General features: G+C 35.1%; 1 protein-coding gene across 1 annotated transcript in view; it reads right to left on the bottom strand.

Moving 5' to 3' along the window:
- The window catches only part of INTS7 (integrator complex subunit 7), a 92,817-nt gene that overhangs the window by 46,842 nt on the left and 24,457 nt on the right, over positions 1 to 21,518 (bottom strand). The window contains 5 exon segments of the mRNA XM_007451314.1: positions 222 to 319; positions 3,948 to 4,082; positions 6,226 to 6,343; positions 20,510 to 20,632; positions 21,113 to 21,312. Coding sequence (XP_007451376.1) covers positions 222 to 319; positions 3,948 to 4,082; positions 6,226 to 6,343; positions 20,510 to 20,632; positions 21,113 to 21,312 — 674 coding nt within the window.

Genomic DNA, 21,518 nt, shown 5'->3' with positions numbered 1-21,518 from the left:
CCCCCCCATCCCCCTTCCTTTTTTTTTTTTTTTAAAAAAAAAAAACAAACATTGTCCATGGCTACTTTTTTTCTGCAATAGTAGAACTGAGCAGTTGTGACAAAGAGTGCACTGTCTGCAAAACTTAAAATATTTACTATCTGAACCTTTACAAAGAGATTGCCAATCCACACTTTAGGCAATGAACACAGGCATTATATTAAAATAACTGATGTTTTCACCTTTAAAGTGGCTTGAGCACCTGGGCTATCATCTTCACTACAAAGTACCAGAAGGGATTCCAGGCCAAAGACAGCATCTTGTTCCAGTGCCAAAAGGTCTATAGGAAAAACACTAATTTTTTTTAGCAGTCAAGTAGAGAAGATTAAATGCACACACACACACTTAGAAGAAGAAAACATTAAGGAGTCTAAAATATAGGAAATACTTCAATGCATAAAGCTAACCTTCCTGAAAAAGTACATGTGGCATTACTTCTAAAATGTAAAGGCTATCTTTAGACTTGTATATTTCCACTACTTTATTGAAGATTATAAAAATATATACATTGTATCAAGCCGAAAAGCTTCTGCACAGCAAAGAAAACCATTAACAAAATGAAAAGGCAAGCTGCTGAATGGGAGAAAATATTTGCAAATCATATATCTGATAAGCGGTTGTTAATATTTAAAATATATTAAGAACTCATACAACTCAACAGCACAATAACTCAATCTGATTAAAAAATGGGCAGAGAATCTGAATAGACTTCTTTCCAAAGACGACATACAGATACACAACAGGTACAGGAAAAGATGTTCAACATCATTAATTATTAGGGAAATGCAAATCAAAATCACAATGAGGGATCACCTCACACCTTTTAAAATGGTTATTATAAAAAAGATAGGACAAGTGTTGGCAAGGATGTAAAGAAAAGGAAACCCTTGTGCACTGTTGGTGGGAATACAAATTGGTGCAGCCGCTACAGAAAACAGTATGAAGGTTCCTCAAAAAATTAAAAATAGAACTATTATATGATCCAGCAATTCCACTTTTGAGTATGCATCTGAAGAAGACAAAAACATTAACTCAAAAAGATATGTGTACTCCCATGTTTACTGCAGCATTATTTACACTAGCCAAGATATAGAAACAACCTAAATGTCCACTGATGTATGAATAAAGAAAATGTGGTATGTATGTGTGTATGTGTGTGTGTGTGTGTGTGTATATATATATATATATATACACACACACACACACACACACATACACACACACACACACACACGATGGAATATTATTTAGCCATTTTTTACAAAAGAAGGAAATCCTGTCATTTGTGACCATGGATGGACCTTGAGGGCATAATGCTAAGTGAAATAAACTAGACACAGAAAACCAAATACTGTATGATCTCACTTAAATGTGGAATCTAGAACAAACAAACAAACACCAAGCTCATAGATACAGAGAACAGACTGGTGGTTGCCAGAGGTGGTGGGTAGGAGGTTGGGGGTGGGCAAAATGGGTGAATGGGGTGGAAAGGTGCAAACTTCCAGTTATAAAATGAGTAAGTTATGGGAATGTAATGTAAACCATGGTGACTATAGTCAATAATACTGTACTGCATATTTGAAAGTTGTCAGGAGAGTAGATCCTAAAAGTTCTCATCACAAGAAAAAAAAACTTTACAATGACAATGTATGCTGACAAATGTTAACTAGATTTATTGTGGTGATCATTTCACAATATATACAAATACTGAATCATTAGGTTGTACACCTGAAACTAATATTTTTTTAAAAATACACACACGGGGCTTCCCTGGTGGCGCAGTGGTTGGGAGTCCGCCTGCCAATGCAGGGAGCGCAGGTTCGTGCCCCGGTCCGGGAGGATCCCGCATGCCGCGGAGTGGCTGGGCCCGTGGGCCATGGCCGCTGGGCCTGCGCGGCCGGAGCCTGTGCTCCGCAGCGGGAAAGGCCACAATAGTGAGGCCCGCATACCGCAAAAAAAAAAAAAAAATACACACACGTACATTAAACCAAGATCTAAAGCCACAAAGGTATAAATAAAGCCTAACTGAAACAGTGTCACCAGCTTAGCTAAGGAAAAAACTAGCAAACCATGTAGCCTGTGTCAATCTTCCAAACAAGACATAAATTATGCAGGTCCATTTTCACCTAGGATGCAACTTTCTCATGCAAGTGGAACTACTTTTAGGAAGTAATCAAGACCCCACTTAATCTTATAAATGTTTTAAGTCAGATCATAAAGAAATGAACCCTTTAGATGTCTCAGGTAATAGCAGTACTATACCATCTTTTCACTACCTTTGGGCTAAAATTTCTCTAAAGTTTCTAGAAAGTTCTGAATAAATTACTCAACCACATTTAGGTTAATGTATATCAGCTTTGGGACTTCCCCGGTGACACAGTGGTTAAGAATCTGCCTGCCAATGCAGGGACACAGGTTTGAGCCCTGGTCCGAGAAGATCCCACATGCCACGGAGCAACTAAGCCTGTGTGCCACAACTACTGAGCCTGTGCTCAGAACCCATGAGCCACAATTACTGAGCTTGCATGCCACAACTACTGAAGCCTGCACGCCTAGAGCCTGTGCTCCACAACAAGAGAAGCCAACGCAATGAAAAGCTCGAGCACCACCACAACGAGTAGCCCCCACTTGCTGCAACTACAGAAAGCCTGCACACAGCAATGAAGACCCAACACAGCCAAAAATAAATGAATGAATGAATAAATAAATGAATATGTCAGCTTTGAGGACATACAGCAATTTGCTGTGTTAAATGGTAGAAAATACTTATTACTATGGAAAAATAAAACAAGATTAGTTATTCAAATCAGAATCAACATACATCTTAAAGAAATGTCTCCTGAGTTAGTGTAGGGGCTTGGCAAACAATGTCTAGTGAAGGTCAGGTTGCTAGGAAAACAAAGGCACTAGTAACAAGCAGCGCTGAAGCCTGGTGGGAATAAGAGGGACTGCTGATCCTTAACAAAGATAAAAATAAGCACTGAAACAGATGAAACACCCAAAATGCACTTCCTGTTTTTGAACACCAGCATGAATTTCTTTAAGTGTTTGGGTCAAAAGACGTTAGGAATACAATAAAATATATGCATTATTTTCTATGCACGTCTTTCCTGATTGTGCAAATCAGTTAATGCTATAGATACCTAGAGATAAACTCCATGAAAATTTAATTTGCATTGCTCTGTTAATTCATTTGCCCCTAGGTGAAACTGTCTGTTATTTAAGCCACTCAACTTCATTTTTTTTTTCCCCTAAATTTTCTAGGTTTTTTTTTTACAGGTGAACAAACTGATACCACTGGATAGTTATAAGGTAAGCAATGGGAGGAAATGGGCAATGCTCCATAAAACCTTTCAATTCCGCAATCCCAATCCTAAAGTCCTCATTTTTTTTTTTTTTTTAATTTATTTATTTTTGGCTGTGTTGGGTCTTCGCTGCTGCTTGCGGGCTTTCTCTAATTGTGGCGAGCGGGGGCTACTCTTCGTTGTGGCGCGTGGGCTTCTCATTGCGGTGGCTTCTCTTGTTGCGGAGCACGGGCTCTAGGCACGTGGGCTCAGTAGTTGTGGCTTGCGGGCTCTAGAGCACAGGCTCAGTAGTTGTGGCGCAGGGCTTAGGTGCTCCGCGGCACGTGGGATCTTCCTGGACCAGGGCTCGAACCCATGTCCCCTGCATTGGCAGGCGGATTCTCAACCACTGCGCCACCAGGGAAGCCCCGTCATTTTTTTTCCCCCACAAGGATTAAGCAGTCTTGAGAAAATCTGCCCAAAGAACATTCAGGAGGAGGCAACCAACAGATAAAAGCACACAGGCTAAAAATAATAAGGGATTAAAAAACCAAATACACACAGGATTCTGGTCAAACTCCAATCTAAAAGTTTATACATAATATCAGTCTTGATCAAACTTACCTTTTTCTTGACAAGAGACAGTAATATTAGTTAGGACTCTCACTCCATGAGCTGCAATGCCCCTGTTATTATGGTAACAGCACTCTTGGGCTAATTTGACTAAATCAGAGGATCTAGGGGAAGAACCCACATTTCCTAAACAAGAAGAGAAAAGTAGTACAGATTTAATTCATTTATAGAGTTCAAAAGCAGTTCATTTTATAGGTTCATTTTTATCATTTTCAAGAGAAAATCTCTAACAATAAATTTCAACAAAATTTTCTGGCTCTACCCCATGATCAATATACATCACCATTTCTTTTTCTCCTGTCAAGGTACCTAGAATAAGTATATGCTAATAGTTTTGTAATGATTAAAATCTAAAATCAATATACTTTCTCACAAAGATATTAATAAAAACTGACTAAAGAATACAGCAAAAGCCAAAACAACTATAGATTGTATCTTGGGCATTCAAATAGTCTCTCATTAAAATGGAGTCATTACAAGTCTTCTTGTCAAATAAAACCTTACATTCAAGAGAGGAGAGAAACAAAAGTTTTAAGTTTGCTGTTCCCACTTCAATTGCTGGTACAGTTATACTGCAAAAGGTTTATATAAGAATTTATTATTTTAGAGCTAGAAAGGACCTGGGGATCATCTGATTCAACAACCTATTTTTACAGAAGAAACTGAAGCCTAAAGATTTTAAGCATCTTGCCATGGAGGTCACAAAACCTGTTAGTTATGCACTGGCCTTGTGCTTTACATGTTAAGTCCTATCCTATAGTTGCAGTAACTTTTAAAAGTCACACCTGAAATTCTATAACATAAGGTTTATGTTGTGAATGTTTTTATTTATAGTAGAGAAGCTCTCAGTTATAAGTGAGTGAGCTTCAGGAAGAATCAGATTAAAAAGCTCATTCAACTTCTCAGCGGGGTCTCTCATTCCTGTCTTCCTTTCCCCTCCTAATTTTTCCATGATTCCTATCAACTGCAATCTTTTATACCAAGGGTGACCATATTTTGTGAGGTTTGAAAAGGACACTATCATAAATAACAACAGGCATAAACCAACACTATCTCAGGCAGTGTGGGACATATGGTCACCTTATTGATTTCCAGCTTGACATAAAAGTACTAGCTTAGGTAAAACCTCAGTGCTTTTTAAATAGGCAAAACATCTGAAAGATGAACCTATGAGTTCTCTTTACAAACCATGGAAATTGTAATTTCCTCCATTCTTTTTCTTGCCCACGTGATATGGACAATGCAGACTCATCTATAAATTTACAAACATATTTTGGAACTTACTTTTTTCCTTTTTTTTCTCCTCAAGATATTAAAGAAAACTTGGGGAAAAAACCAGAAAAACCCAAAGAAAAAAACAAAAATCATCCCCAAACCCACAAACCAGCATGACCTTATTATTAACTTTCGGGAATACTTTAAAAACTCTTTTTCCCCCATGCACACCAATACAATTTAAAAATTCATATATAATCAAGATAAGTAGATACTTCCAATTTCTACCTTTAAAATATAATATTTGTGAGCATTTTTCTATGTCAATTGTTTTTGGAATAAAATTATTATTTTCAATTTTTTTACTTAGAAACAATTTACTAAGATAAATTCATAGGGTTCAAAAGGTTCAACCAATAGCAGAAAAAGGTAGAAAGTTAGTAAGAGAAAAGTCTTCCTCATCCACCTAATGTTATATTTCTTGTGCATCATTCCAAGAGTATAAAACAAAAAACTTTAGCCTTAAGTCTGTTATGTAAGCAAGCTCCTCACAGGGCATTAACAAACGCATTTTGGAGTTAAATCATATTAAACAGGCAACTAGGAAAGCATTATTGAACTGGGGTAAAGTTTTATTTTAATCATTTTCCAGAAGGATAACATATGCCTAAAAGGAAGCACATGACATTTGCTTTTAAAATTCACCACCGCGTGGTCTTTGAAATACACTTAAATCCAAAGGGCATTTTAAGTCAGAGACACACAAAAGCAAACCAGCTATTTTAAGCACCCTCAAAAATATTGTTTCATCCACATATAATGCAAAAAAGGGCAAACTGAGAAAAACTATAGCCTTGAGTTAAGATCAAAGATGCAAGATTTTATTATCTTAGGAATTAGTTAAAAAATCATTTTCAAAGAAATTCCTAACATATAACCATATGAAATTGAAACCTTTCCTGATTTAAAGCTTTACAGAGGAAACGACTTGAAATATCAACATGAATAAAGCATTAGCATGTTATTCATATATTATCTCCTTTCTTCTCTTTACCTGAAGCTATGCTGAAGTAATGTTTGACGGCGATGGTCCCTGACAGCGTGGAAAGAACAGACAACATTCCAAGTTTCAAGCTGTCATAAGGAGTCTGGAGGGCACATTCACAGAGTGCCTGAAATGCAGAAGAGAAAGGAATACAGAAGTTAAAACATCAGTATACCTTAAAATTGTCTACTCGTTTTAAATTTTCTAGCTTTTTAGAAAAATTATATCTTTTTTTCCATGATAAAAAACTTCAAACTGCCACAGCAAAGAGGAACCTTAGGAGACACGTTAGCTAAATATAATGTTGTATCCTACACGGGATCTGGAACAAAAAAAAGACACTGGGTAAAAACTAAAGAAATCAGAACAGAGTATGAGCTTTGGTTAATAATAATAATGTACCAATATAGGTTCACTCAGTGTAACAAATATACCATACTTATGTAAAATATCAATAATTGGGGAAACTGGATGTGGGGTATGTGGGAGTCCTCTGTACTACAGTCTCCATTTTTCTATAGATCTATACCTGTTCTAAAAAATAAAGTTTATTTTAAAAAAAGTCATCATGAATGACTTTTTATTAGGATCACTATGAATTATGCCCTATTTAGTCCTCACAAGCAGAACCTCCAATATATTTTGCTTACCTGACAGATATTAGTTCATATGAATATATGTGTGTGTGTGTGTATATATATATATATATATATATATATATTTTTTTTCAATAGTAGAGAGTGTAGCATTCTATCTAGCTAATAAGTAAGTGAGCTATCTATCTATCCTCCTCCATTTCAGGTCATTTACTGTACTGTTGACTTAAGGTGATCTGAAGTATTACCAAAATCAAGATGCTAGTTTTTTTTTCACTGTAGTTAACCTTGAATATGTGTTCCTAGTACAGTGAGTCTTGGCTCATCCTGTATAGTTACTCTTAGGACTCTATAACATTACTGCATGTAATGTAAATAGTCAAATAACTGTCCTATTAAATTAAACCAACTCCCATTCTCTCACAAAGACAAAGTTTCAGAAAATAAGCAAAATTGAAAGACTAGGGGAACAATTAAAAATAAAATTTCAGTGACTTCCCTGGCGGTCCAGTGGTTAAGACTCTGCGCTTCCACTGCAGGGGGCGTGGGACTGATCCCTGGTTGGGGAACTAAGATCTGCAGGCCGCACGGTGTGGCCAAAAAAATAAGAAATTTTAAAAAAAAGAAAGAAAACATTCTTCAATAAAATAAAATTTCGGAAAGGGTTAAACAATAAATTTAATATGACCCCAATAAAAATATCAACAGAATCTTGGGGGGAGGGGAGAACTTAGATAACCTGTTTACAAATCAGAAAATATGCAGAAAATTCTGACAAAGTATAAGAACAAACAAAACAAGCCTTACCAAATATTAAAATGTAATCTATAGGAATAAAATAAGTTTTTCCTACTTGTGGACAGAAATCAAAAGAGAACTGGTCCCAGAAATAGATTCAAATGCACACAGAATTTAATATATGATAATGGCATTTCAAATCAGAGACTATTCAATACACAGTTCAAGGGCAACTGGCCAGTCATTTGAATAAAATACAACTTGATTCTTGTTTCCTTTTTATGGCAAATAAAAAACAAAACTGTAAAAAGCACTAAGATTTAACATGGGAAAAGAAAAAGTGAAAAGATAAGTGCCAAAATTGGGGAAAAAAATTTATATCATGTAAGATCAACAAAGACCCAATAATCTTAATATATAAAAAGTTCTTAGTAATAAATCAGCAAGCAGCCCAAAAGAAAAATCAGTAGTTCACACAATTTATATAAATGTTTTTAAAATATAAGATGTTAAACCTCACTCATAATTTGAAAAATTTAAATTAAAATGAGTTGCTTTCACCAATCTGATTGGCCAAGATTAAAGTTTAATAATACATAACACTGAAAACAGCGTGGGGGAAATAGGCATTCACACACTGCTGATAGAACGCTAAAAGGGTGAAAATCTCATTGATGGGTAATTGGCAATATAAAAAATTTTATATATATATATCACTGAGCTCCCAAATTCCTCTTTTAGAAATTTATGTTCACAAAGGCAACTTTTTTTAACAAACTCGTCAATGGAGCAATGTAAATGGCAACAACAGAAATACTGGAAACAACTCTAACGTCCATCAGTGGGGGACTGGGAATAAAGAGAGAGTACCACACAGCTGGTAAAAGAATGAAGTAGATTTATGCGCTAATATGAGATGTTCCCCAAGATGCATTCTTTTTTTTTTAATTTATTGTATTTTTGGCTGCGTTGGGTCTTCATTGCTGTGTGCAGGCTCTTCTCTAGTTGCAGTGAGCGGGGGCCACTCTTCATTGCAGTGCGCGGGCTTCTTCTCACTGTGGCAGCTTCTCTTGTTGTGGAGCATGGGCTCTAGGCGCATGAGCCTCAGCAGCTGTGGCACTCGGGTTCAGTAGTTGTGGCTCGCGGGCTCTAGAGCGCAGGCTCAGCAGTTGTGGCGCTCAGGCCTAGTTGCTCCGTGGCATGTGGGATCCTCCAGGACCAGGGCTCAAACCCGTGTCCCCTGCAATGGCAGGTGGGTTCTTAACCACTGCGCCACCAGCGAAGCACCCCCCAGATGCGTTCTTAAGTGACAAAAAGTTCTTAACGTGCATAGAGTATATTTGCATTTGCACAGAAAAAAGATGGGACATACACATGCTTGTGTGTGGATGAAAAAATTCAGGAAGGATACCTAAGAAACTAGTAATAGTGATCACCTCTACAGAGGAGACCTGAGGGAAGAGATGGAAGACACTTATATTCTGCTCACTGCACACCTATGAACTCTGTTTAATTTTTATCACGTGCATGTATACTTTTTCAATTGAAAGAAAAAGTTAATAACAAAAATAGCAGCAGCAGCAAACATTACTGTGGAAGGCATGGAAATGGACTCGAAACACAAAGTAGGTTTTTGGTAATGGAAGGGAAGACAGTCTATGTGATACAAACAAGAACTGGGGCGATAAGGACAGAATATGAAGTGTTTATTTGCGGTAAGAGGAGATATATCCAAAAGGGATGAAGGCTAAGAGAGAGAAATATTGAGTAGGGAAGATTAGGCCAGATTATAGAGGGCCTTGAATGTTAGGCAGAGTAATTTAAACAGGATGAGAAAGGAAAAAGGAAGCCACTGGAGAGGAATAACGTCATCTAAAGTGTTGGGAAGATTATTCTGGCAATGGTAAACAGAACAAGTTAACAAAGAAAGTTGAGAGGTAAGGAGCCATCCTGTAGCTTATGGCAGTAATCCAGGCAGGTGGTGATTGGTGATGGCCTGAACTAGAACTCGGTGGCAGGAATGGAGAGTAGAGGATAAATATGAGAGACATTTTGAAGGAGACTGTATATGAGGGAATGAACAAGAAGGATTCAATTATTATTATAAAATTTCAAAACTGATGACCAGAGAATGTTAGTTCCATTTACAAAGACAGAATTTATGCGTATAAACTAATTTCTGAGTAAGAACAGAAAACAGGAAGAGATATGAAGTCCAAGAGGAAATATCCACCAGGCATTTGGAATCTGAGATGTCGCAGATTTTTAACTGGAACACTCTCATTAGAATTCTGGCTTTGCCGCTCACCATAGCTGTGATCTGCACCAATTACTGAAATCTTTGAGTCTCAACTTCTTTGTCTGTAAAATGGGGGTAAAGATTTATACAGAATTTATACATCTCTGGAAAAACATATAAAAAATTAGACACTGGTTACCACTGGGCAAAGGAGCTGAGTGGATGGCAGAAAAGTGGGAAATATTTTACTATATAGCCTTTTGTAGCATTTGAATTTTGACACATGAATATACTGGCAAAGAAAGGAAGTGAAGTTTAAAATAAAAGGCGGGTGGTGACATCTATTGTCTGTAAGATTAAACAGCTACTGAGAGTCAAAGCACTTCACAACCTCTGCAAGCTACTATGCTGGAGAGCAACTGAGCTCAGGTAAGAGGACTGTTAGATTGTTAGAGGACGCATGTGCTTATATTAAGGGAAGCCCTCAGAGTGGCAGAGAAGAAATGGAAGAAAGAGCTTAGACTGAATTCAACTCAAAGATTCAACTCTGAGGAAAAGGGGGAGTGAAGAATCCAGAGAAGGTGCAGTTCAGAGAGTGGGAAGAGTAAGTGAGGACAGATAAGGACCAAAGAAGGGGGAGGCTGACAGTGTCCAATGTATCAAAAGGAAAGATGATAAAGGCAGAAAAAGGCTCTAGATTTAGCATTAAGAAGAACACTGGCGATCTTTTAAGTAACTAAGCAAAGTAATAAGGAAACAGACCTATAAACAAGTGTGTTAAAGAAAGAGTAGGGAATGAAGATATAAAAGCAGATATAGATGCTATTTTTGAAGTTCAAAAGAAAGCTTTTTCACAAAAGAAAAAAAAAAGTCATTGCCATTAGGCAATATTACAGTTTTAATTTATTTATTTAAATATGTAGGCTACTTCCATTTATCCACTTTTTACTGCCTAAATTGTTCTGCCTTGTACTGTTAGTTTGTACCTTGGAATAAAATTATTAACCAAATAGCCCCATAGGTTATGTCCTGTATTTACACATATTCAAAATTATGTCTTATAAAGTGCTCTATGTATAACAGACATTTAACCTTTTGGGATAATCAAGAAGGTTGAGACATGTTACATAAGATGATATTAATAATTTTAAAGAAGAAAAGATTTACCATTTAAAAAATTGAACAAAGTATTAGAAAATCTATAAAATTATCTACAGTGTTATCTTCTCATTTCTGTCACTTTCACAGTATTGGATACCTAAAATGCTCTCTGGTTTAAAGGTCCATTAATTCAATGTAGTAAGCTTAACGGAGCACATCAAAGTTCCCCAGAAATAGTACATCAGTCATATTTCAACGATGAAATATGGTTCAAGTTTCTGTTTCAAGGATGTTACCTATTACAAAATTGTTCTTACCAGGACCATTATTCAAATGAACAAAAAGGAAAAATCTAACTCTTCAAATGGAGCCCCCATTCTCACACGCCACCACTGTCACTGTCACTGACTATTTGGTCTGAATTTCTCTCTCCAGGCTGGTTTAACTCACTGCTCAACTGAGGCTCTGTCCTGAATTACTGTTTTCTGGGTCAGCTCCTAAATGGGGGCTTCTCCTCTACTCTAGAATGGGACTGGCCACCAGGGATGTGTTCCAGAAAAGCATGGCAAAAAGTTGATAATCTTCAAAATAAAAAAAAATGTCATGTTAAAAGTACTCTGTGAAGGGGATTAAGAGGTACAAACTTTCAGTCATATAGTAAGTCACAGCATGTGATGTACAGCATAAGAAACATGGTGAATAATACTGTAGTAACTCTGTATGAGGACAAATGGTTACTAGATTTATTGTGGTGATCATTTCATAATGTATTTAAATATTGAATCACTATGTTATACACCTGAAACTAATATAATATTGTATGTCAACCATACTTCAATTAAAAATAAATAAACAAAAGTACTCTGCCAGAGACATAATACCTCTAAATTTTCTACGTCTCCATTGTACTAACTACAGAAAGAAAAAGATTATTAAAAGAGCTAATTTTCATGTTTAACTTGTCATTTCTCCTAGGATCAGGTAAGATACAATCAGAAATGTTAGGAGAGATCAAGTCAAAAATAAAATTACGCCTTTGAGAATACCCAGAACAAATAATCTTTTGCTGTGTAACAGACAGGTTGCATAAATCAACCTCTTCAGATAAGACAATAACACCAGAATAGTGTAAACTATTAATACCGATCAACACAAATGGATATTATAGCAAGACATATAAATACAAATCCAAAGAGAAATACAAACATATGAAAAAATATTTTTGTTCCTATGAAATTATTTGTTTTTGACTACCTTAACAATAATATGCTATACTTGGGCCTTGATTTAGGCCCTTCCTTCCTTCAGGTTTTTAAGACATTCGGAACGAAAGTATTTCCTTTAAACCCGGAATATCTGATTACAGGTGGAAATTATAATACCTACCAACACACCCGTAAAAGTAGCAATAGAATGCACACAATTTGCACCTGAAATACTAAAACTCAAAAATCAATCAGCAGTGATAAGACTGGCTGAGAGGAAGAAAGGAAGAATGAGGAAAGAAAAGAAGGAGGGAGGAAAACCTTGAATAAAAATAATTACGCTTGGTGACAGAGTAAAATTTAAATTTGAAATCAACAAGCTATTACCTTGTAAAGGTTAAATCATTAGAACTGTTTTCTTCTGCTCTATTTCAATATTTTCAAAAATACACCCAGGCTTTGAAAAAATGATTATTTGACCACATCCATTTAATTAAAATCAATATGCTCAGATTTCAGGCACAGTGGGAAAAAATTCTTTGTGGGAGAGACAAATATTTAATAACATGTATTTTCAATTTAAAAAGAACGAAAGAAAAAAGCCACAAGAAAGATAAAGATAAATCAGAACAAAAAACTTCAGGGAAGATGTGGTATATTGAAGAATACTCGTAAGCTGTGAAATCAACAAAACAGTTAACACTTAAGTAACCATTAATGTGGTTGTGAAGTTCAATGCAAATATTATAAAAAAAATTTCATATGATAACTGTGTAGTATAAAAAAAGTAACTGGTAATTAAATTTCAGATTATTTTAACAACATACAGGGGGAGGAGGGAATGAAGGGGAGTAGAAAAGAGGAGAATTTAAGCCTGCTAAAATTTGCAATATTTCAACCACCATACTTTTCATTCTTAATAGAGATACACAAGTTCTTATATTAATATATAAAATATAGAGGTAGGTAAAGTAAGAATAATGTTTAATTACCATGCTAAAATCTTTTTAGTTCACTAGAGAATAAAGGAACAGTGAAAACTTGATCAAAATAACAAAGTAATGAAACAAAGGAAACAAAAAAGGACACATTGTAAACAGTCCAAAATAAGACTGTTTATAAAAGTACAAAAACTCAGTTACATCGATAAATGTAAATAAGTTACACTATTAAAAAAGACTCAGATTAAGTCTAAAGAGGTAAATCTAATTATATGCTATTTATAAGAATCAAACCTAAATGACAGAGAAAGGTTGAGGATAACAAAATTGGCAAAGACCTGATAGATATGTGGCAAGAAAAAGAAACAAGAGGCAATATTAATATTACATAAAGAACTTGAGGCCAAAACAGCTTTAAATAGGAGAGAGGATTCTTTTACACTAATAAAAGTTCTATCTGTGGAACAAGATAGCATTAAGATTTTTAAATTAAAATGGTTACATATAAATTGGCATGAGAAGCTAATGAATATCAAAACTTCACAGATCAAAAAGAGAAAGTAATTTAAGATATAGTATACTTGAGTAGTATCAATAAGATTTCATACAGTTTAATACTGAAATATATGTTAACACATATATATAATATATTTATCTGTATTACTTAATATATACATTACATTACATAGAAAATATACCGTCTTTTCAAATTCTACGAACTGTTTACAAAAAATGATCCTACACTGCGCCACAAAGAAACCTTAAAATTAGGAATTAATAACAAAAGTTTAGCAACAACAAAAATTCCATCTACAAATATAAAAACCTTATCATGTCAAAAACAGAAACTTCCAGTTATAAGAAAAATAAGTACTAGGGATGTAATGCGCAACATGATGACTGTAGTTAACACTGCTGTATGATATATAGGAAAATTGTTACAGTAAATCTTAAGAGTTCTCAGCATAAGCAAAAAAAATTTTTTTTCTTGTTCTTTTTATCTCTATGAGATGATAGATGCTAACTAAACTTAGTGTTAATCATTTCATAATATTTGTAAGTCAAACCATTATGCTTAAGCTTATGTATGTGATGTATGTCAGTTACATCTTAATAAATGGGATAAAAGAAGAATAAGAAAAAAGGGGATAAAAACATTATTTAAACTAATTCCATGGTCAAAGGGGAAATCAAAACTGCTCTCATGGAAACTAAAAGAACAAAATCATTTACAATACAGTCGCCCCTCAGTATCTGCAGGGGTTCCAGGACCCCCCACTCCCTGCTGCGGATACCAAAATCTACAGATGCTCAAATACTACTGGTGTAGTATTTGCATATAAATTGCATATGCACATCCTCCCACATACTTTAAATCATCTCTAGATTACTTATAATACCTAACACAATGTAAATGCTACGTAAATAATTGCTGGCAGGTGGCAAATTCAAGTTTTGCTTTTTGGGACTTCCTGGGATTTTTTTTTGGAATACTTCTTTGAGTCATTGGTGGTTGGCTGAATCAGCAGATGTGATACAAAGGGATGATTCTGCAACCAAAAACCATGAAACACCTAGGAATATCTCACAGAATATGAGCAAAATTTGTATGCTGAAAACTAAAAACCACTGATGAGAAATTGAGGAAGATCTAAATAAATGGAGAGATATGCCATGTTCATACATTAGAAAACTCAATACTATTAAGATGTCAATTCTTTCCAAATTGATCTATAGATGCAAATACCAATCAAAATCCTAGCAGACTTTTTTGTAGAAATTGACAAATTGGTTTGAAATTTTGTATGGAAAGGCAAAGGACCTAGAACATCCAAAATAAAGAAATACAAAGGTAGAGGACTCACACTACCTGATGCCAAGACTCACGGAATTCCAAGCTACAGAAATCAAAATTGTGTGCTATTGGCTTAAGAACAGATACACGGACCAAAGGAACAGAACAGAATCCAGAAATAGACCTATATAGATAAGGTCAACTCATTTTCAACAAAGATGCTAAGGTAATTCACAGAGAAAGGATAGTCTTTTAAACAAATGGTGCTGGAACACCTGGCTATCCAAACACACCTCCATTCTTCCCTTGCACCATATACAATAGTCAACTGAAAATGAATTACATAGAGCTAAACATAAAAAACTATAAAACTTCGAGAAGAAAATATATGAGAAAATCTTTGAGACTTTGGGTTAGATAAAGACTTTCTAGATAGGGGATTCCCTGGTGGCACAGTGGTTGAGAGTCTGCCTGCTGATGCAGGGGACATGGGTTCGTGCCCCAGTCCGGGAAGATCCCACATGCCGCGGAGCGGCTAGGCCCGTGAGCCATGGCCGCTGAGGCTGCACATCCGGAGCCTGTTGCTCCGCAACGGGAGAAGCCACTACAGTGAGAGGCCCGCGTATCACACACACACACACAAAAAAAAAAGACTTCCTAGATAAAAAACAAAAATACAACCCCAAAAGGAAAAAAAATTGATAAACTATATTTCATCAAAACAAAAAAACTTCTATTCTTCAAAAGATACTGTATTCAAGGCACATACTGGCAGAAAATATCTGCAAAATACACATCTGATCAAAGTATTTGTATCTGGAATATATAAGGAGCTCAGTAACAAGAAGAAAACCTAAAAAAAAAAAAGCAGCATAAAAGATTAGAGCAGGCATTTCACTAAAGAAGAGATCTGGATGACAAGCCTATAAGATGCTCGTGGATACCACTACACAACTATTCAAAAGGCTAAAATTACAAAACCATACAATAAAAAGTGCTAGCAAGGATAAAGAGCTACAACTCATACATTGCCACTGAGTATGTAAAATGGTACAGCCATTATAGAAAACAGTTTGGCAGTTTCTTACAAAGTTAAACATACATTTACCACACAACCCAACAATTCTACTCCTAGGTTTTTACCCAAGAAATGTCCTACAAAGATCTGTACAATAAAAGTTTTATTTATAATAGCAAAAAAAAAACAAACAAAACATAAAAAGCTGGAAACAATTCAAATGTCCGTGAAGCTGTCAACGGATAAATAAACTATGGTCCATATACTGGGATACTACTCAGCAGTAAAACAGAACAAACTACTGCTTCATGTAACAACATGGATGAATTATGCTAAGCATTATGTTAAGCAAAAGAAGCCACACCCAAAAGGCTACATATTGTATGCTTCCATTTATATTTTGGAAAGGCAAAGTTATAGGGATAGAAATCAGTTCAGTACTAGTCAGGGGTTAGGGGAAAGACTGACTAGAGGGGCCTGAAGGAACTCTGGAGTGATTTGAAAATGTTCTATATCACAATTGTGGTGGTAGTCACACAACTGTATACATCTGTCAAAATTTGAACTGCATATCTAGAACTGTGTACCTAGAAAAGTTTCTGCAAATAAATTATACCACAAAATCTGACTTAAAAAGCACATTTCAAATTAATGGCAATGGGAACACTGAAAGTTGTAATTTATGGAATGTGGCCAACCTGCACTAAGAGGAAAATTAATAGCCTTAAGTGCTTTCATTATTAAACAGAAAAATAAAAATAAATGTACCAACCACTTGAAAGGCACAAGAAAGCCATGCTTCTGGCAAGAAAAGGGGAACATAAACACAAACACAGTAGTAAGAATAAAATAAAGATAAAATTTTAAACACGGAGATACTAAAAATTATAAAGGTTCTTTATACTGATACTAATGAATCTGCAAAATAAATTAAATGGAAAACAAATTATCAAAACTGATTCAAGAGGTAGAAAACTTTGATAGGGCAATAACCATGTAAGTAATTGGAAATATTCTCAAAACTCTATCCCTGGAAGAAGTTCCAGGTTCAGATGGACTTATGGCACTTTTAAAGCTATACCCTCAGAAGACAGAAAATTCTTATGTCATAGCTCTTAACCATTTCAGAGCATGGCAAGGGCAACTACTTACACTGCATTTACATTTTATTTATAACTACTTACATAATATTTACATTGTATTAGGTATTGTAAATAATCTAAAGATGATTTAAAGTATATAAGAGGATATACATAGGTTATATGCAAAATCTATACCATTTTATACAAGGAACTTGAGCATCTGAGGATTTTGGTATTCAGCAGGGGGTACTGGAACCAACCCCCCAAAGATGTCAAGGGACAACTGTATAGCAATTAAAGGAAAAAAACATGCAACCACATGAATGAGTCTCATCAGTATAATGTTGAGAAAAGAAGTAAAAACAAACAAAACGAAACAATATTTTTAGGGAGGCATATATATAGATGGTAAAACTATAAAGAGCAAAGAAATGATTATCACAAAGGTCAAAACAGTGGTTTCCATTGGGTGGGTATTAAGGCTCTGATCAGGGAGAACCATGTGAGAGAAGGAAGCAGGGTTCTGTGATTTTGCAGTGTTCTCCTTCTAGCTGGATGGTGGTTACATGGGTTTTGATTTACAATTATTATTTAAACTATTAAATATGCATTGTACATACTTTTTTGTATGTGTGATTTATCTCAAAATAAGGAAAGAAATGAGATAGAATAATACAGTGCTCTCACTTGGTTTGGTTCCCTAAAATAACTGAGCACATTCTCTTCTTGGATAATATGTTTAGTAGAAAAAGACACGAAAGGACAGAGCTCTCTTAATTCTTAATTAAGTCCTCTTAAGAAGCTCTCTTAAGCATATTAAGTCTCTCTGAACCCTAATTTGCTCATCTATTAAGTGCAAATACTAATTACTGTCCTTATGTCTTGGGGTATTTGTGACTATCAATCATAATATACCAAAACATGTTTAGAAAATTGCAAACAAACAAAAAAACACAGCAGCTCAGTTTCCATAATCTGAAATTCAAAGGTTTTTGTTACACTGTAGCTATGATCATACCAAGAGATAATAAAATCCATGAAAGTAAGATTTATTTCTGACAATTTTCCATTTCACTTTAAGCAGCATTTTTTTAAAAGTGGTACATCTGTCATCAGTAATGGGTAAACAAATAGGGCTCCACTTTGAGAAAAAATAAATATAAAACATTAATTTAACCTAGGAAATGCTACAAAAGATGTCACATTAAAAGTCTAGAGATTGAAATCTGTTCTTGTATTTACAAAAGAAAACTTAAGAATGTCTTTTCTTCTGTGTGAAAAGGAGAAATACAGTTTGCTAAGTTACCCATCCAGTACCTTTCTCTAATAAATACAGTCAGCACCAAAACTTTTCTCCCTAAATTGAGTAAAGGAGACAAGAATAAAATAAACAATTTAACTAGGTTTCTCAATTAGCCTTGGTGCTGCTATGGGACAATTAAAAAGAAACTGAGAGGCAAGTCTAATTCACTAAAACAAACCTAAACATTAAAGGATGTAAATTTTTCAATAACTAAGTAATATCTCTGAATGGTGACACAGAATAACTAGACTTATCATGGTGATCATTTTGAAATGTATAGAAAAACATTACTGTGTTGTGTAACAGGAACTAACACAGTGTTGTAGCTCAGTTATACTTCAAAAGCAAGCACACAAACAAACAAACTCATAGAAAAAGAGATCAGATTTGTGGTTACCAGAGGCACGGGGTAGTTGGATGAAAGCAGCCAAAAGGCACAAACTTCCAGTTATAAGATAAATAAGTACGAGGAATGTAATGTATAGCATGATAAATATAATTAACACTCTTGTTAGGTTATATATGAAAGTTGTTAAGAAAGTAAATCGTAAGAGTTCTTATCACACAAAAAATATTTTTTTTAATTCTTTAATTTTGTATCTATGAGATGATGGATGTTCACTAAACTTATTGTGTAATAATTTCTTGATGTAAGTCAAATCATTACACTGTATACCTAAAACTTATACAATGCTCTGTCAATTTTATCTCAATAAAACTGGAAAAAAGGGGGAAAAAAAAGAAGTTTTATATATTTACTTTGCCACTTCTAACTTCTGCCACCAATATCAACAATGCTCTTAGAAATTTTTTAGATCGAAACACTTAGAAAAAGACAAAGATAATATTGGGTTGGCCAAAAAGTGCCTTTGGTTTGTAAGTAAAACTAAAAGACACCTTTTTCACTTCCACCAAAAACTTTACTGAACAACATATTCACCCTTTTGTGCCACTATCTTCTGTCATTTTTTAGGCAACTTCATAATTCCATCTTCCCAAAACTTTTTATCTTTTTGAGCAAAGAACTGTTCCAGGTGCCTTTTACAGTCTTCCAGGAAACTGAATTTTTTCCATTAAGAGAATTTTGTGAAGACCAAAATAAATGGAAATCCGAAGGTGCACTGTCTGGTGAACACGGCAGATGAATCAGAACTTCCCAGCCAAGCTGTAACCGTTTTTGCCTGGTCATCAAAGAAACATTCTGTCTTGCATTATCCTGATGAAAGATTAGTCTACTGACTAATTCTAGACACTTTTCGTCGAGTGCTACTTTTCAGTTGGTCTAATTGGGAGTAGTACTTGTTGCAATTAATCCTTTGGTTTTCCAGAAGGTGCTCATAATAGAGGACTCCCTTCCAATCCCACCATATACACAACATCACCTTCTCTGGATGAAGACCGGCCTTTGGTGTGGTTGGCAGTGGTTCATTTCGCTTGCCCCACGATCTCTTCCATTCCACATTATTGTACAGTATCCACTTTTCATCGCCTGTCACAATTTTTTTTTAAACATCTTTATTGTAGTGTAATTGCTTTACAATGTTCTGTTAGTTTCTGCTGTATAACAAAGTGAAATCAGCTATATGTACACACAATTTGTTTTAATAATGGAACGTTTTTGTTATGTTTAAGTAGAGAATCGCATGTGGAAATATAACTTATGTGGAACCCAAACATCAACGCGATTAACATAACCAAGCTGGTGTAAATGATTTTCAATGCTTGACTGGATATTTTGAGTATGTCAGCTATCTTCTGTGGGGTATACTGCTGATTGTTCTCAATTAATATCTCGATTTGATGGCTATCAATTTCAACTGGGGTATCCAACTGTGGAGCAACGTCCAGCGAGAAATCTCCAGCACGAAACCTCACAAACCACTTTTGACATGTTCAGTTAGTGACAGCACCTTCTCCATACACTGCACAAATCTTTTTTTGCATTTTTACCTTTCTTGAAATAATAAAGCATAACAGGTCAAAAATGTTGCTTTTTTCTTCCATCTTCAATATTAAAATGGCTACAGAAAAATTCACCAGTTTTGATAAGTCTTGTATTAAATGTATGCTGATATGACAGCTGTCACATACAATCTAACAAAATTGTTTCAGATGAAGTTAAAGACAACTAAGTGCCACTAGAGCGATCTTACAGAAAAAAACAACCAAACCTTTTGGCCAACCCAATATAAAAATGTAAAGCAAAACAATATGCTCTATTATAATGCTATATTATTTTTCTATATAAAATATTAATGTTCAAAGTTCTGCATACCTGAATGTTTTCCCTACTCCAAGTATGTGGTGTTTTACTGGCAAGTAATTTCAGATCTTGAATAGCAAGTCTCTTTACTGCTTTCCTGGGGTCATTCTTCAAATACTGCAATAGAAGCTGAATCTACAAAAGAAATAAGTCACTCCATGAATGATACTGTCACTGAAATTATCATTAGGGATGTAGTGTAAGTTAGTGAAACTTACATTTGAGACAGGGCTCATTTCAAATTACAGCCCTGTCATTTATTCGCTATGTGCCCACGTTTGGACCTCTTTCTCCTCTTGTATAGAAATATACTATCATTTAACTTGCAAGGTTCCAGCACAAGACCTGGCCTCAAACACTCAATTCTTCCCTTTTTTCCCCCCGCCAACTCCATGCTCTGCCACGTACCCCCACCTCCCCCTCAGTTCTCTCAAGGCTCCTAAGAATCAGCACTATGAACAGAGGAAAAAAGCAAGAAAAAGGAAATGAAACCTTCTCTGATCTTTATCAGAGAAAGGGATCTTAATGTTATCAAAACTTACGGGTTACTTATTTTTTATCGTATACCTAATATGCAAGTTTATTGAAAAGGCAGTTAAAGAAAACTGACATTACCTGCTTAGGTGTATCAACCAAAGATGAAGCTGCAAGCAGAGTAAAGGTGTGCAAAGAAACAATCACCATTTTGTTGGAAGGATAGGATGTGACTAGCTGTTGTAAGAGCTCACGAGCACTGGATGCCAATATTGCATCGTGGTGCATGTGCTGCAGGATAGGGATCAACTTCAGCTTCAAGTCTACTGGTGTGGCTAGACCTAGACATAGAAAGAATGCTTAGAGATTTCTGATCATCATCCTGGATAATACTTCACAGTTAAAAGGTCTGATTCAATTAGCAAAATGACCATTTAAAAACAAACAGTATATTAGTATTATGGTTATAACATTAAAGATAATTATATACTAGAGCTAATCAACAAGTTCAATAGTTTTTTTTCAAAAGTATGTATCTTTTTTTTTT

The sequence above is a fragment of the Lipotes vexillifer genome, unplaced genomic scaffold, assembly GCF_000442215.2.
Source record: "Lipotes vexillifer unplaced genomic scaffold, Lipotes_vexillifer_v1.1 scaffold570, whole genome shotgun sequence".
In the NCBI taxonomy this organism is placed as follows: Eukaryota; Metazoa; Chordata; class Mammalia; order Artiodactyla; family Lipotidae; genus Lipotes; species Lipotes vexillifer.
The sequence above is the reverse complement of the archived record's forward strand: the minus strand, read 5'-3'. Positions and strand labels throughout refer to the sequence as shown.